Source organism: Onychostoma macrolepis, chromosome 08 (assembly GCF_012432095.1).
Source record: "Onychostoma macrolepis isolate SWU-2019 chromosome 08, ASM1243209v1, whole genome shotgun sequence".
Taxonomy (NCBI): Eukaryota; Metazoa; Chordata; class Actinopteri; order Cypriniformes; family Cyprinidae; genus Onychostoma; species Onychostoma macrolepis.
This window is the reverse complement of record NC_081162.1, coordinates 14,732,360-14,746,208: the sequence shown is the minus strand read 5'-3', so window position 1 is coordinate 14,746,208 and position 13,849 is coordinate 14,732,360. Positions and strand designations below refer to the sequence as shown.

General features: G+C 37.4%; 1 protein-coding gene across 2 annotated transcripts in view; it reads left to right on the top strand.

The window, feature by feature from the left end:
• sema3bl (sema domain, immunoglobulin domain (Ig), short basic domain, secreted, (semaphorin) 3bl) overlaps positions 1 to 13,562 on the top strand; it is a 31,466-nt gene extending 17,904 nt beyond the window's left edge. Inside the window, exons 4-15 of one of the 2 annotated variants that reach the window (XR_009272421.1) lie at positions 1,789 to 1,908; positions 3,820 to 3,910; positions 4,690 to 4,806; positions 5,376 to 5,524; positions 6,469 to 6,583; positions 6,707 to 6,776; positions 7,466 to 7,842; positions 7,927 to 8,018; positions 8,445 to 8,486; positions 9,218 to 9,443; positions 9,796 to 9,865; positions 10,012 to 10,131. Coding sequence is in view for 1 of the 2 variants with exons in the window: in XM_058784173.1 (XP_058640156.1) it covers positions 1,789 to 1,908; positions 3,820 to 3,910; positions 4,690 to 4,806; positions 5,376 to 5,524; positions 6,469 to 6,583; positions 6,707 to 6,776; positions 7,466 to 7,842; positions 7,927 to 8,018; positions 8,445 to 8,486; positions 9,218 to 9,443; positions 10,012 to 10,145; positions 10,855 to 11,322 (2,001 nt within the window). In the remaining variant the exon portion in view is untranslated. Of the gene's footprint in view, positions 1 to 1,788; positions 1,909 to 3,819; positions 3,911 to 4,689; positions 4,807 to 5,375; positions 5,525 to 6,468; positions 6,584 to 6,706; positions 6,777 to 7,465; positions 7,843 to 7,926; positions 8,019 to 8,444; positions 8,487 to 9,217; positions 9,444 to 9,795; positions 9,866 to 10,011; positions 10,146 to 10,854 lie in introns of those variants that run through there. The other variant, XM_058784173.1, reaches the window with a different exon arrangement.
• The last annotated feature ends 287 nt before the right edge of the window (positions 13,563 to 13,849 follow it).

Below are 13,849 nucleotides of genomic sequence, written 5' to 3'. Positions count from 1 at the left end.
GTTCGGCCTCTTCCTTTTTCCTTTCAGCACCATGAATATGTTAATTATGCTCCAAGTTAAATCTTTCCTGTGCTCTGTCCCTAATGGTCTTCCACACACACTTGTATGGAGATGAACTCTGCATCTGTTAGTGTTTAGCATGTTTCACTCGTAAAGTGGAAATGTGAGGTGTCGCCATGGTTACACGCTCTGGTGACTGTCCCGGCAGTATTGTTTGATGTGACAGGTGAGTGCGATTTCACAGCGGTTTTAATGACTCTGTTCAGTGTGTGAGTATGTGTTAGGGAATTGAACAGGATATTTGTTTTTCATTTAAACTTTAGTTGGTGTAACGGTGAAACAACACACAGATATGAACTCAGAAGAGTTTTAGGTTACACTTTATTTTAAGGTGTCCTTGTTACATGTAATTATACATTTAAGTACTGAGTAATATTAATTAACTATGTTCTTATGGTTAGGATTAGGGTTCGACTAAGTGTTACTTGCATGTAATTATGCATAATTTATTGTTATTATAATGGTAAGTACATGTAACGTGTAACAAGGATACCTTAAAACAAATTGTTACTGAGTTTTATGTACCACATAACACAGCTCACTCAAAAATGACTGGTGGCACTTTACTATTTTAGGGTTACACTTTATTTTGATAGTACGTTTTAGACATTCTGCTAACTCAAATTAAGTTACTTTGCAACTACATGTCAACTAACTCTCATTAGAGTATTAGTAGGGTAGGGTTAATAGATTAAATTGGTCACACTTTATTTTAAGGTCCAATTCTTGCTATTAACAAACATTAACTACGACTTTTGCCTCAGTAAACTCCTAATTTGCTGCTTATTAATAGTTAGTAAGGTAGTTGTTAAGTTTAGGTATTAGGTCAAATTAGGAATGTAGAATATGGCCATGCAGAATATGTGCTTTATAAGTACTAATAAACAGCCAATATGTTATTTATAGGCATGCTAATAAGCAACTAATTAATAGTGAGAATTGGTCCCTATAATAAAGTGTTACCCATAGCATTGTCCCAAATTTTGATTACGTCTGCAAAAATTCCATAACTTATAGAAAATGAATTGAAAATTAAACAGCGTAATATAAAGTTTGACCTCCTGGGATTGACAATCAGCACAATATATTTTATCATTGATATATATTTTAACTTTCAGGCATAATTTTATTCTGTTTATTGAAAGTGACTGGTACATTGCTGCTTTGGATCTCTCTCGCTCTCACAGTTCTGCTGGTTAACATCTGGTCGCAGTTTGAGCATCTGCCTGCATCTTTTATGACTCTTGACCTTTCATTCATTTATGCTCCACTGATTTTGAACCTACACAGTCAATGAGGCTGCATACAGGTGGCCATAGTTAGAGTGTGTACATGTTGATAGTGTGTGTGTGAGACGTCTTCCTCTTTCTGAACCCTTCAGTAATTGGCCCGTAAGAGCTTCTTTCCCATGTTGAAAGCTCTGATTGGTCTTCAGTGAATTTTAAGTAGGGATCATTTTCTTGCTATTTTTTCTCTGATCCATTAAAATGTTGATGATTCTTGTAACTCTCCATTCAAACACTCCAGGGAAATATTGGTCACACTCATGCATACCAAAATTCCTCATGATTATAAACTGCTCTTGATGAGTTTAACCTGGTTGTCCAGTGTAAAATACATGTTTGTATGTTTGTGTAAGTAATCGTGCTGTAATTATCAAAATTGTACCCTCATTTGCCACCAAAACACCCAACATTTTAATACTCTTTCTGTGTGTGTTTGGTACAGATGGAGTGTGCAAACTTTGTGCGGTTGCTACAGCCATTCAACCGCACTCATCTACTGGCCTGCGGAACTGGAGCTTTCCAGCCTGTGTGTGCGTATGTGAACGTCGGACACCGCGGAGAGGTAACACACACACAAACACTCCCTCCCTCCCACTGCTTCACACCTCGTGTGTTTGTGTATGCACATCAGGAGGATCTAATTTACTTATGTATATCAGAGACCTAATTGTTTAAGGTCAGAGGTCAGCCACCAACAGGCCGGCCCTTAGGGTCAAGACAAGATCATGAGAGAAGATACAAAGCAAAAACACACAGACACACATTAATTCAGAGGATTCAGAGCAGAGGATAGAAAAAATAATGTGTGTGTGTGTGTGTATTCTGAATAGAGCTGCTCTTTACTTCCTTTGAGGTGTTTTAACTGCACCGCACAGGGCGCCAGAGATGTCTGACAAACAGACAATACTACATTGTGTAACTGAACTGGCACCGGAGATTTAAGCTGTCGTTAGCACCACCGGACACACCCATACAGTGTCTAACATCAATGACAGTAAAAACCACTGCACTACTATTATTACATTTTAGATCTCTGATATGGTACAGCCTAGAAACTCAGTCAGATAATACTATTTAAAAGGATAGTTCATCCAGAATTTTTTTTTATCACTTACTCACCCTCATGTTGTTCCAAACTTGTATGGGTTTCTTTCTTCTGTTGAATATACACATTGTTCAAAATATTTTCATTTATATTTAACAGAAGAACAGTTTTATATCTCAATTTTGTTTTTATCTGGCACAAAAATATCAGTTAGGGTGAACTGAACAGAAACGTTGATGATAAATATAACCAATAACAGTAGTTAACTAAAGGAATCAGTGAATCATTTATTTGAATTGGTTAAATGTAAACCAGAACAAACGATTTCAAAAATGTTAAAATGTTTTGAATGTTTATTACAGTATAACAAAGAGAAAAGAGATTGTGTATGAGAACACAGTCATTGCCTCAGCTCTTCTGGCTGTAAAGCTATGTGTATAATAGACCGTGACAAGAAAAACAATGATGTAGTGTTGTGTAATGCTACTCTGGTACTTGTTGGAAAATGCAGTTTTCTACAGTATTATGAAAACAGCTGAAGTACTATGAAGTCATGCTACTGGTACTTGTAGCAAGTAAAAGTTAGTAGTGTTGCTAATTTTTGTTAGTTAAACACAAACACTGTTATTCCTGTTTGGCGTCAGTTTGACGCAAACTACAATGAGCAAATCACAATAAACTGGTAGAATAAGCAATCAACAGCAAAGACTTACTGTTATAATAAATTCCTTTTTAAATAAATGCAGTTTTTTTTATCTTCCTATTCATCAAATAATCCTGAAAAAGTATGTTTTCACAAAAATATTATGCAGCACAACTGTTTTCAACATTGATAATAAATGTTTCTTGAGCACCAAATCAGCATATTAAAATGACAGACAGAAGTATTGACTGATGAAAATTCAGCTTTGCTATCACAGGAATTCATTACACATTAAATTATTACAATAAAGACTGTAATAATAATCCACAATATTACTGTTCTTACCGTGTTTTGGTCGAATAAATGCAGCCTTGGTGAGCATCTTTCAAAAGCATCTTACAGACCGCAAATCTTTGAACAGTAGTGTACATCAGAAAATGTTTGTATTTCAGACTTCACTTTTTTATATCCGTGGTCTCTAAGATCTCAAACTAATGTATTGTGACATTTTTAAGCTATTAGTTTTGTTTATAATCAGTTCTCATAAGGTGAGGAAAAGTCAGGAAGTATTAAACTGAACTACAATAATAAATATATCTTTGGAAATAATAAGTGGGCCTTGGGGTCTCTAATACCCCAAACTGAACATGATTAATAGTATATCCCAGCATTGTAAAAATAAATAATACATTTCTTCACAAGCAAGAGAAATTCCGACATTTGTGAGCTCAAGTTTATTGTTGAGTTGTGAAATTGATGTGAATTTTCTGACTTCATTTTGGCAGCATGTGTTCAGTTTGGATCGTACCACAGTACAGAATGGGAGGGGGAAATGTCCCCATGACCCCAAACTACCCTTCGCAAGCACCTTCACAGGTACATTTCAGTGTGTACATTTTAGCATGCCACAGCATGCTTGTGTTGTGTTTATAAGTATTTCAGAGCACGTTTCTGTGTGTATGTGTGTGTGTGTTTTGGCTCGTGTGTGTGCTGGGTGGAGGCTTCTTCTTGTCAGTTGTCACTGGGATTATGGCCCATTGTAGATTGACTGCTCTGATGGGAGAAATTTGAGGTGTTTTTCAGTCCAGGTTTAGTGTTGCAGGGGTCTTGTGGGTGGGTTAAGTCTTCTGGGGGCACAGACACATCTCACAGTGTGTGTGTCTTTACAGCACTGCACAGTCTTGGCTCTCCTCGCATGACATTTTGCCAGATAATACTTTTTGGGTTTGCAATTAACCTTCGAGATTGCATGTTAGTGACCTTGGAGATACTTTCACACACTGACATGCTGTACACATGAGTTCCTGTCTGATAATTGATGGGCAACAGAGGCAATGTGTCTAATTTAAATTTTTATTCTTTTAATTATAAAAATGGGGTTTAAGTAATAATAAAATAACAGTAAAATGGTATGATCTCATTTTATGTGACCAAGTGTGTGTGATTTTTAAAAAACTGTTGACTGTCTATCAGGGCTCACCAGATTTATACAGAGATGTGTGTATGGGTGGGTTTTCAAGCTGATAACATGATTTAATGAAACATTTTACAATGGGGCCTCTTGCAGAAAATTGTTTACTTTTCCTTCCTCTCATGTAGGAGATTGAGTTCTCTGCACTGACCTCCAATGCTCTCTCTTTCTCTCTCTCTCTCAGGTGGAGAGCTGTATACTGGTCTGACTGCAGATTTTTTGGGGCGAGACTCTGTGATTTTGAGAGGTTTAGGGACTCGCTCGCCCATGAGAACAGAGACGGATCAGAAAATCCTACACGGTACAAAATTACTTAATTTTCATATTAATAAACATTTTCAGTCTTATTTCTTATGTGTTTTAACATTTTATCCTGGAAAGGATGGTGACATTAATGCATTTTATTAGTAGCAAAACTGTTGTGAAAATCAGTGTTATTATTGTTAACTAAGATGAAAAAAAAAATTTAAATTAAATTAAAAAAACTAATTGTTTTTAATTGAAATTAAAAACATACATGGAAATTAGAAATGTTGCCTCTGCAACTAACTGAAATAAAAAATTCAAGTATTAACATCAGTAAAACTATAAAACTGAAATAAAAAGTCAGGTAAAGAAACATTAGATGTTAGACAATTATTGTTTTTTTAGATATTAGAAAAGCACATAAAAAAATAACTAAAACTTGAAAATAAAACTAAATGAAAATAAAAACAAACAAAAAAAGGTAATTCAAAAATAAAATTATATAAATAATACTAAAATAACACAATAAATGATGCAATTGTCAAACTGAATTGATCTGCATACTTCAAACAATCAGATCTGCTTTATAATAGTGTGTCTATGTGTGTGTTTGTGCATGTACAGAGCCCAGGTTTATTGCGGCCCACCTCATTCCTGACAGTGCAGACAGAGATGATGATAAACTTTATTTCTTCTTCACTGAGAGAGCAACAGAGAGTGCAGAGCGAGACGATGAAGGAGCCATACACACACGCATTGGACGATTGTGTGCGGTGAGTCAAACCGCATACTTACATTCAGGCACAACTAGGCCAGTATACTGGATTGCTCTTGCCTTTTTTCAACCACATGTGCACAGCTGCTGGATGGTTTGCGTGCCTCTGAATCTCACACACACACACACTCACCCCTTATCCTAGTACCCATACACACACTAACACACAAGGGTCTGTAGAGTAATGGGAGCAGTACAAATCTCCTTCTGTCATTCAGAGGTCAATGTTCAAAGAGCTGGGGTCAATCGCACATTACTGTCACTTTGACTGCTATTCATTGTTCACTTCAGCACATTCCCAAATCATACACACACTCACACACACTCTTACACTGCAGAAAGGGTGATTATTTCCACATATACCGATTACACAGATTTAGGATCCTTTACGCCACCCATGTGTCTTCGACACAGTAAACCCAGCTGCATTGCTTTTTGGGAATCCGTAACAGTATTTGCCTTACTGTGCCATAATCTCCATAACTGGCGCTTCTCTGAGATATTTTGATATTTAACTGTTCTCGTTCCCACGGGAAAAGTTACAACTGAATGTTTATGTATAAACAGGTGTCAGATTACAGAGGTTTGGGGTGTGTGACCCTCTTAATTAAACCACTTCAGATGAAAAATTCGAATGAGAACCGTCACAAACTCTGTTGCACTAGGGATTGTGGGAAATATTTGCTGAAAAGCATTTATGGATGTAGTGTGGTGCTTTTGGTATACTAGTTTGAATGTACTATGATTTGGAATGCACTAATTCTAATCTTGCATACTACTTAGGATGGATAGTATACAAATTGAGACGAAGGGATAGTTTGTTTTACCCAGAGATCATTGTGTGTGGTCTGGGGGTAAATGATACTGGGATTTGACTTTTTGCCGATCTGTTGTTCAGAAGTGAGTTCAATGCCTCATGATTTATTGTTTATGTGGTTTCAGAATGATGTGGGTGGGCAGAGGGTACTTGTGAATAAGTGGAGCACATTTATTAAAGCCCGACTAGTGTGTTCTGTTCCTGGACCTCACGGCATCCAAACACACTTTCACCAGCTGGGTGAGACAATAAACACACACAAGCCCTCAGCTTTTTTTTATATACAATATTATATAAACTTGAGATCATTTTGATCTCTTATGACCCTTGTGTGATCTTTGGCTGTATGTGTTTGTCTTGCAGAGGATGTGTTTCTGTTAAGGACCAAAGATGAAACCAATCCAGAGATCTACGCAATATTCAGCACCATCAGGTCTGTCTCAAATCCAGGCTGAAAGCACATCTGTTTATCTGTGCATTTCCTCTGTAAAGCACTCTGTTGTGCTTCAACTCATATTGATTCCACTCTATTATTTCATTCAGTTTAAGCCTTTGTTCATATATATTTTCTTTTGTTTTAATCATTTTAGATTAAACATGTATTTTTATGCCTTTCTCTTTTCTTATTTATTTTAACATTGTAATTTTTTATTTTAGAATTTTTGTATTTGTTTTATTTATTTGATTTTACTTTTTATTTTTACTCATTTCCTTACTCATGCCAATTTTTAAAACACTTCAAATTGCCATTTGGGTTTGAAATTTGTAATGAACTTGCATTGCCTTATCATTTTTAAAAGAATAGTTCACCCAAAAATGTAAATTGAATTTACTCAGCCTCACGCCATTCAAGATATAGATGAATTTGTTTATTAATCAGATTATTGTGATGCTTTAATCAGCTGTTTCAACTCTCATTCTGACGGCACCCATTCACTGCAGATGATCCATTGGTAGGCAACTGATGTAATGCTAAATTTCTCCAAATCTGTTCCGATGAAACAACAAACTCTTCTTCATCTTGAATGGCTTAGTCTATAGATGAGTACATTTTCAACAAATTTTTCTTTAAGGGCATAAATCAGGGGTATATGAGTTTAACAGAATATTTTCTCTCTCTAGTAATGTGTTTCAGGGCTATGCAGTGTGTGTCTATAGTATGGCTGATATCCGTGAGGCATTTAATGGGCCGTTTGCTCATAAAGAAGGACCGGACTATCAATGGGGACCTTACGAAGGACGCGTCCCTTACCCGCGACCAGGAGTGTGCCCCAGTAAGATCACGGCCCAGCCTGGTCGTGCCTTCCGTAGCACACTGGAGTTTCCAGATGCTGTTCTGCAATTTGCACGAACACACCCACTAATGTGGCGCCCCATTTACCCATCACAGCGGCAACCACTGCTGCTCCGCACCGGCGCCCCATACAGGCTCACACATATCACTGTAGACCGCACTCAGGCCGAGGACGGATACTATGATGTCATGTTCATCGGCACTGGTAAGACAGAGTGTCATCACTTTAGTTAACGCTCAAGTGTGTTTATAATCCTGAATGAATAACTGTGATCTTTGACCTCTTTAGATATTGGGACTGTGCTAAAGGTTATCGTACTTGGAAATGGTAACACTCTTGCCAATGAGGAGATCACACTGGAGGAAATGCAGGTGTTCAAGGTCTGTGAGCCTAAAAATGTGTATAGGTGTTATGAGGTGTGAATTTATGTCTGTTTGTGAGAATATCTCGTTTGGCAAAGCTGAATTTGATCCTTCAGAAATTATAAAAAAATGCTAATTTGATGCTCAAGAAACATTTCCTATTATTATTAATGTTGACAACAGTTCTGCTGCTTGATATTTATGTGAAAATCATAATTCATTTTTTTCTGTTTGATAAATTAAAGTTTAAAATGAACAACGTCTATTTGCAATAGCATTCGTTTGCAACATTACAAAAGCCTGTAACAATTTAATGCATCCTTGCTGAATAAAAGTGTTAATTTCATTCTTGAAAAAAATCGTACTGACCCCAAAACTTTGAACGGCAGTGTGTGTGTGTGTGCATACCTTTAGTTCTGTTTCTCATTATATTTATCTCTGCAGGTACCCACTCCCATAACCTCCATGGACATATCTGTGAAAAGGGTAAGTTCATGCATCATGCACTCTCACTATATTGTTCCAGCAAATTAACGTAAGCATGGTAACGTAAGCAGCACCGTAAATTCATTTTCCACAAAATTCCCAAAGAGGCTTTTACTGTGAGTAGAGAAATGGGACTTCACTTTGTGTGTATATGCTTTTTGACCCCAAAGCAATAAAACATTCATGCAAAACAACCAGTTGCTTTGTTATTCATCATGAAGCAGGTGCTATAGCCAAACCGACTGACAGTTCACTTACTTCATAGACAGCCCTGGAGCCACAGAATTTAAAGCGTTAGTTCACCCCCCCCAAAAAAGTCATAATTCACTTACCATCAAATCATTCCAAATTCAGGCTTTTGATTGGAATTTAAAAAAGGGATTCGTGCTTAGACATATTCAAACATAGTGTCTCAGTACTCATTGCACCAGATTTGATTGGTTGGTTGATTTAAAAAAAAAAAAAATTATTATTATTAAATGACGACAAGTTTTGGTCACATGGACCACTTTTATAGTGCTTTTTAAGCTTTTTTTTGGAACCTGACAACACCAGTCCTCATTCCCTTTTATATGGAAAAGGGTGGCCAGGACATTGTGTTATACGTGTTTGGAATAATATGTTTGACTAAATAATGACTTAACTGAGTTTTTTAGGTGAACTATCCCCGTTTTGCTCAAGAGAACATTGGAAAAATGCAATCAAAACTGTTATTTCTCTCTCTGTTCCAGCAAACTCTGTTCGTGGGTTCACAGACCGGTGTTATCCAGGTGCCTCTGCACCGCTGCAGTATGTACGGTAAAGCTTGTGCCGAGTGCTGCCTGGCTCGAGATCCGTACTGCGCCTGGGACGGACACACCTGCACACGCTACCTGCCAAACACAAAACGGCGTTACCGAAGACAGGACATCAAACATGCAAACCCAGCACTGCAGTGCATGGACCAAAACCTCAGCGGTAAGAAAGAAGAAAAGAAATGACAGCCTCCTTAACTGAGTGCAGCCAAGCCGCGTGAATGTCAATACACCAGCGGCCTCCTCTGAGAACTTCAATTGCATTTACATGTCAAAGAGCTCACTGATGTGAAAGGGCAGAAGAAGAGCAATTCCTTCAGAGATTTGAAGTTAAATTGTTTAATCATTTGTGTTAGAAACTTCAGAACACCTTTGAGCTTGTCTAACAGGAAGATTAATAGGGTTTGAAGGGCAATCTCACTCCACTGGGACAAGCTCTCTGTTCGGTGTTAAAGACAGGAACTGATAGAGTGAGAGGTGAACAGACAGATCACTCTCTATCTCTCATCACACAGGAGAGAGAGAATGAGAGGAAAGAACAAAAGAGGTGTGAGTGAAGAGCGCTTGAGTGTTTGCATGCCAAAGGTGAGGATGTTGGTGATGAAAAGGGATTATATATGTATGTGCACACTTATACAAACACATGCAGTGGAAAATCCCGGACTGACCTTACACTGAACCATTTTGTGTGTAAATTGTCTGTATTAACAGTCATGCATTCTTGTCTGTAGTGGAGGATCTAGATCTGACTGAAGAACGGGTCGTTTATGGCACTGAGAACAACAGCACCTTCCTGGAGTGCATCCCTCGATCGCCACAGGCCACTGTTACATGGCACATTCAGAGAGATGACTACTTAGAGGAGGTAAGATACATACAGTACATATTGATTTTGCTTCATACTGTCTTTGAGAGGGCCAGAAAGTATTCAGACACTTCAAAATGTTGAAATATCATTGCATTAGACGAGAGACTTCAAACTTTTTGTTGCCAGAAACCCACAAAAATGAGAATCCCTTTGAGAGAAAACCCCTTTCTAAACTATAAAGGAAATTCAATTTTTCCATTTATAAAGACCCTTTTATACCAGTGAGAAAAATAATATGTGTGATAAGGACAATATGCTGTGAAAAAAAAGTAAAATGGTAAATTAAATAACTGGCTTTCATATTGTCATTGTAATCATTTGGATTTATTTTATAAGCCAAAATAGGTAAGGAGTGTAAAATATCACAAACATTATTACTTTATATTAAGATAATTCTGCATTTTTCTTTTCACTGTTAGAGAACTGTTATATCAGAGAACAGTTTAAATTAATTTGTATAGTTTTAAATTCAGTTGTATATATATTTTTTTGTTTTAAAATAATGTTGGAGCAGTTGGTGTAAAGTCGTCACAAAAAAATTAAAATAAAATTAAGTTAGCAGTATTTGTTGGCAGATCCTATTTGATTTGATTATCTAACAGAATGAAATGTTTTAATTTTAAGTGTGCTCGTTTAGGGGTCATCATATTTCAGATTTGTTGTTTTTTTTCAAATTCCGGTAATTTCTCATTTCCTCTTTGTTTAGGTGTTACTAGATGAACGTATCATTAAGACAGATGACGGTTTGCTGTTCCGCCGTGTGCTCCGTCAGGATGAAGGCATCTATGTGTGTCGATCTCGGGAACATGGGTTCACACAAACCCTCTCACGCTTCTGGTTGGACATCTTACATGCAGACACCCTTTCAGACCTCCTATCACGTGACAGCAAATATAAAGTATGGTCACCGTGCGCCGCCAACACAGCCTCTGTCAATCGTGGTCCGGCTAGGGCGTGGTTCAAGGACGTCTTGCAGCTGATTGGTCCTTCAAACCTTCCGCAGGTGGAGCAGTACTGCGAACGCGTTTGGTGTAATGAGAAGCTGAGACGCAAACACAAAAGCATGATGGACAAATATCGGCAAGCGCAGGACTCTGCGCGGAAAGCACGAGTCCAGAAGAGCACGGGAGAATCCCGAATCCGCTCTCCACGGGACCTCCACACACAAGAGTAAGACACAGACCCACATGAAGAAAAATGGACTTCCAGTGTAAAGTGGGTGTGATTTTTAGATGCTCTTATACACACACTTAAACATACTTGTTTTTGTTTGTGGTGCTGTAAAATATTGTAGGTTTTGTGTCTTAACAGTCCGAGTTCTCTCTGTGTTAATTAGGACATTCTTGAGCGTCCTCTCCAAACGTTCCTGTGACCATGGCAGCCGGCCCTCATCACCTCACAGTAGACCGTAGCTAATGTTATATATCTCACTTAAAAACTCAGCAGCTGCAAAACCTTTTTACTGGAACAAATGAGGGTAGACAGGATGGAACTAGTTGACTAGAGCGCTGCCCCTGCTATAACAGATGCCAAAAAAACATACATTCATTTAAGATACGTCTGGCTGTGATACAACTGGGCATAATGCTCAGAGACTTTTCCTCAACTGAGAACTATGGCAGCGTTCAACAAAACCCAGCCTGCCAGTACATTAAGCTCTAAAGAAATAAAAGTTTGGACTAATTAGACTGTTTTCTGGTAACTGAATCATAGCTTGACGACCGTTGAGACTTCAACAGAACTGACATTGTTCTTAATCCGCTTGAAACAAAGCATCGCAATCTTGAGCTTCAGAAACTTTGTACAGGGTTCCTTTTCTTTCAATTTTTTTCGATATAATGTTTTGGAAACACTTTATAGTAAGGTCCAATTTGTTAGTTTGCATTAGCTAACATGAAATAACAATGCATTTTACACCATTTATCAATCTTGGTGTGTGTGTATGTTTTTCTAATTATATACTTAACATTGTATAAATTAACAATAATTTATTATGAACATGAATTATCAATGAACAGTAGAATATTTATAAATGAACACTAACCTAAACTTATAAATGCTGTAAAAATGGTTCAGTTAACACTTTAGTATAGGGACCAATTCTCACTATTAACTAGTTGCCTTTTAGCATGCCTATTATTAACATATTGGCTGTTTATTAGTACTTATAAAGCACATATTCTGCATGACCATATTCTACATCCCTAATCCTACCCAATACCTAAACTTAACAACTACCTTACTAACTATTAATTCGCAGCAAATTAGGAGTTTATTGAGGCAAAAGTCATAGTCAATGGTTTGTTAATAGCGAGAATTGGACCTTAAAATAAAGTGTGACCATTGTTTGTTGTTAGTTCATGTTATTGCGTGGCTGTTTGGAATATGCGACTGGTTAATCACAGCATTGCGACTCTGCAACTAAAACTAGCTCTACATACCACATCACAGATTTGCGCTTTCTTTTTTCACGCAAGTTTTGCCTTTTTGCGTGTCTGTTTTCAACTGTAGAGAAAATTACCTCAGAGGACTTAATATTACTGCAATATAATTGCTGTGTCATGTCCATTTATTTATTTCTTTGGTGAATAACTGTATTTTTGCCACGACGACTGCCTGACTACATCACTCACAAACTGGACCTTATTATAAAGTATTTCCGAGGTTTAACCATATAGCAAACTTTTAATAGATGTAAAACTCGACAGCTGATGTTTTCCAAACGCTGTTCAGCAGCTGCAGTAGCCTTGACATCTATCTTGCCTTTTCTCACTGTTCACTTTCTCTAGTTTACTTGTTTCTTTGTACATCTAAACTAAAAACTCCTGTATCACTTGAACCATTTATTTATTTGTAGTTAGAAAGGTCCGGAAAAAATACTGCTTTCTCTGAAAACATTGCTGTACAAATCTTTTCTGGAGAGAAGCCTTTTGGCTGCAAACTTTCTTCAGTGACTTTTCAGAACTTCAGGGGAAAATCATCAAACCGCTGGAGCAAATCAAGCAAAAGAAACAAGCTGACTTATAATTTTCTGTTCAATGCCCTGACATGACTGACTGCATAGACAAGTTGCACTGAAACTGCTTTTTGTGAATGGGTACAGCAGCACTGCTCTGATTTGAACCGCATGTGTCATGTGAGTTTTTGAAACACAACATAAAACAATAATCTGAAAAAACTGTTCTGTACCTCCAAGAATATCAACAGCACAATTTCTCTTTTTCCGCTGTCTTTAAATCAGCTGTGTTGATTTTAGCACATTTTATCTGTAGACAAAATACACACAGGACAATTGCAGTGTTTTTAGTGTGTCTGATATATTTATATGTTATTTAAAAGTGTTTCTTGCATGCAGAAAACTCCGACCTGTGTTTGGTTCAGTGATGATACATAAATAAAAACATTTCACAGTGAGTTTTATGGGTTTGTGTTTCACATCGGGTCCGTGGAGAGCGATTAGGTCAGCTCAAAGCGACCCCCTCTTAGTGGGACCCAGGGGTTGGGTGTGACCATTCAGCATTACAGATGTTCCTTTTATGTTCTCCAACGTGTACTGGTTTATCATGCTAAACTGAAAAGGTCTTTTTCTCCTGAGATTGTCTTTGTCAGAGCTTAATTTATAAATGACTCCATTCAAGTGAGGTCATACATTAGTGTCATTAGTCAGTATGAGGCTCGACATTAAGAACAAGCGCCTGTGC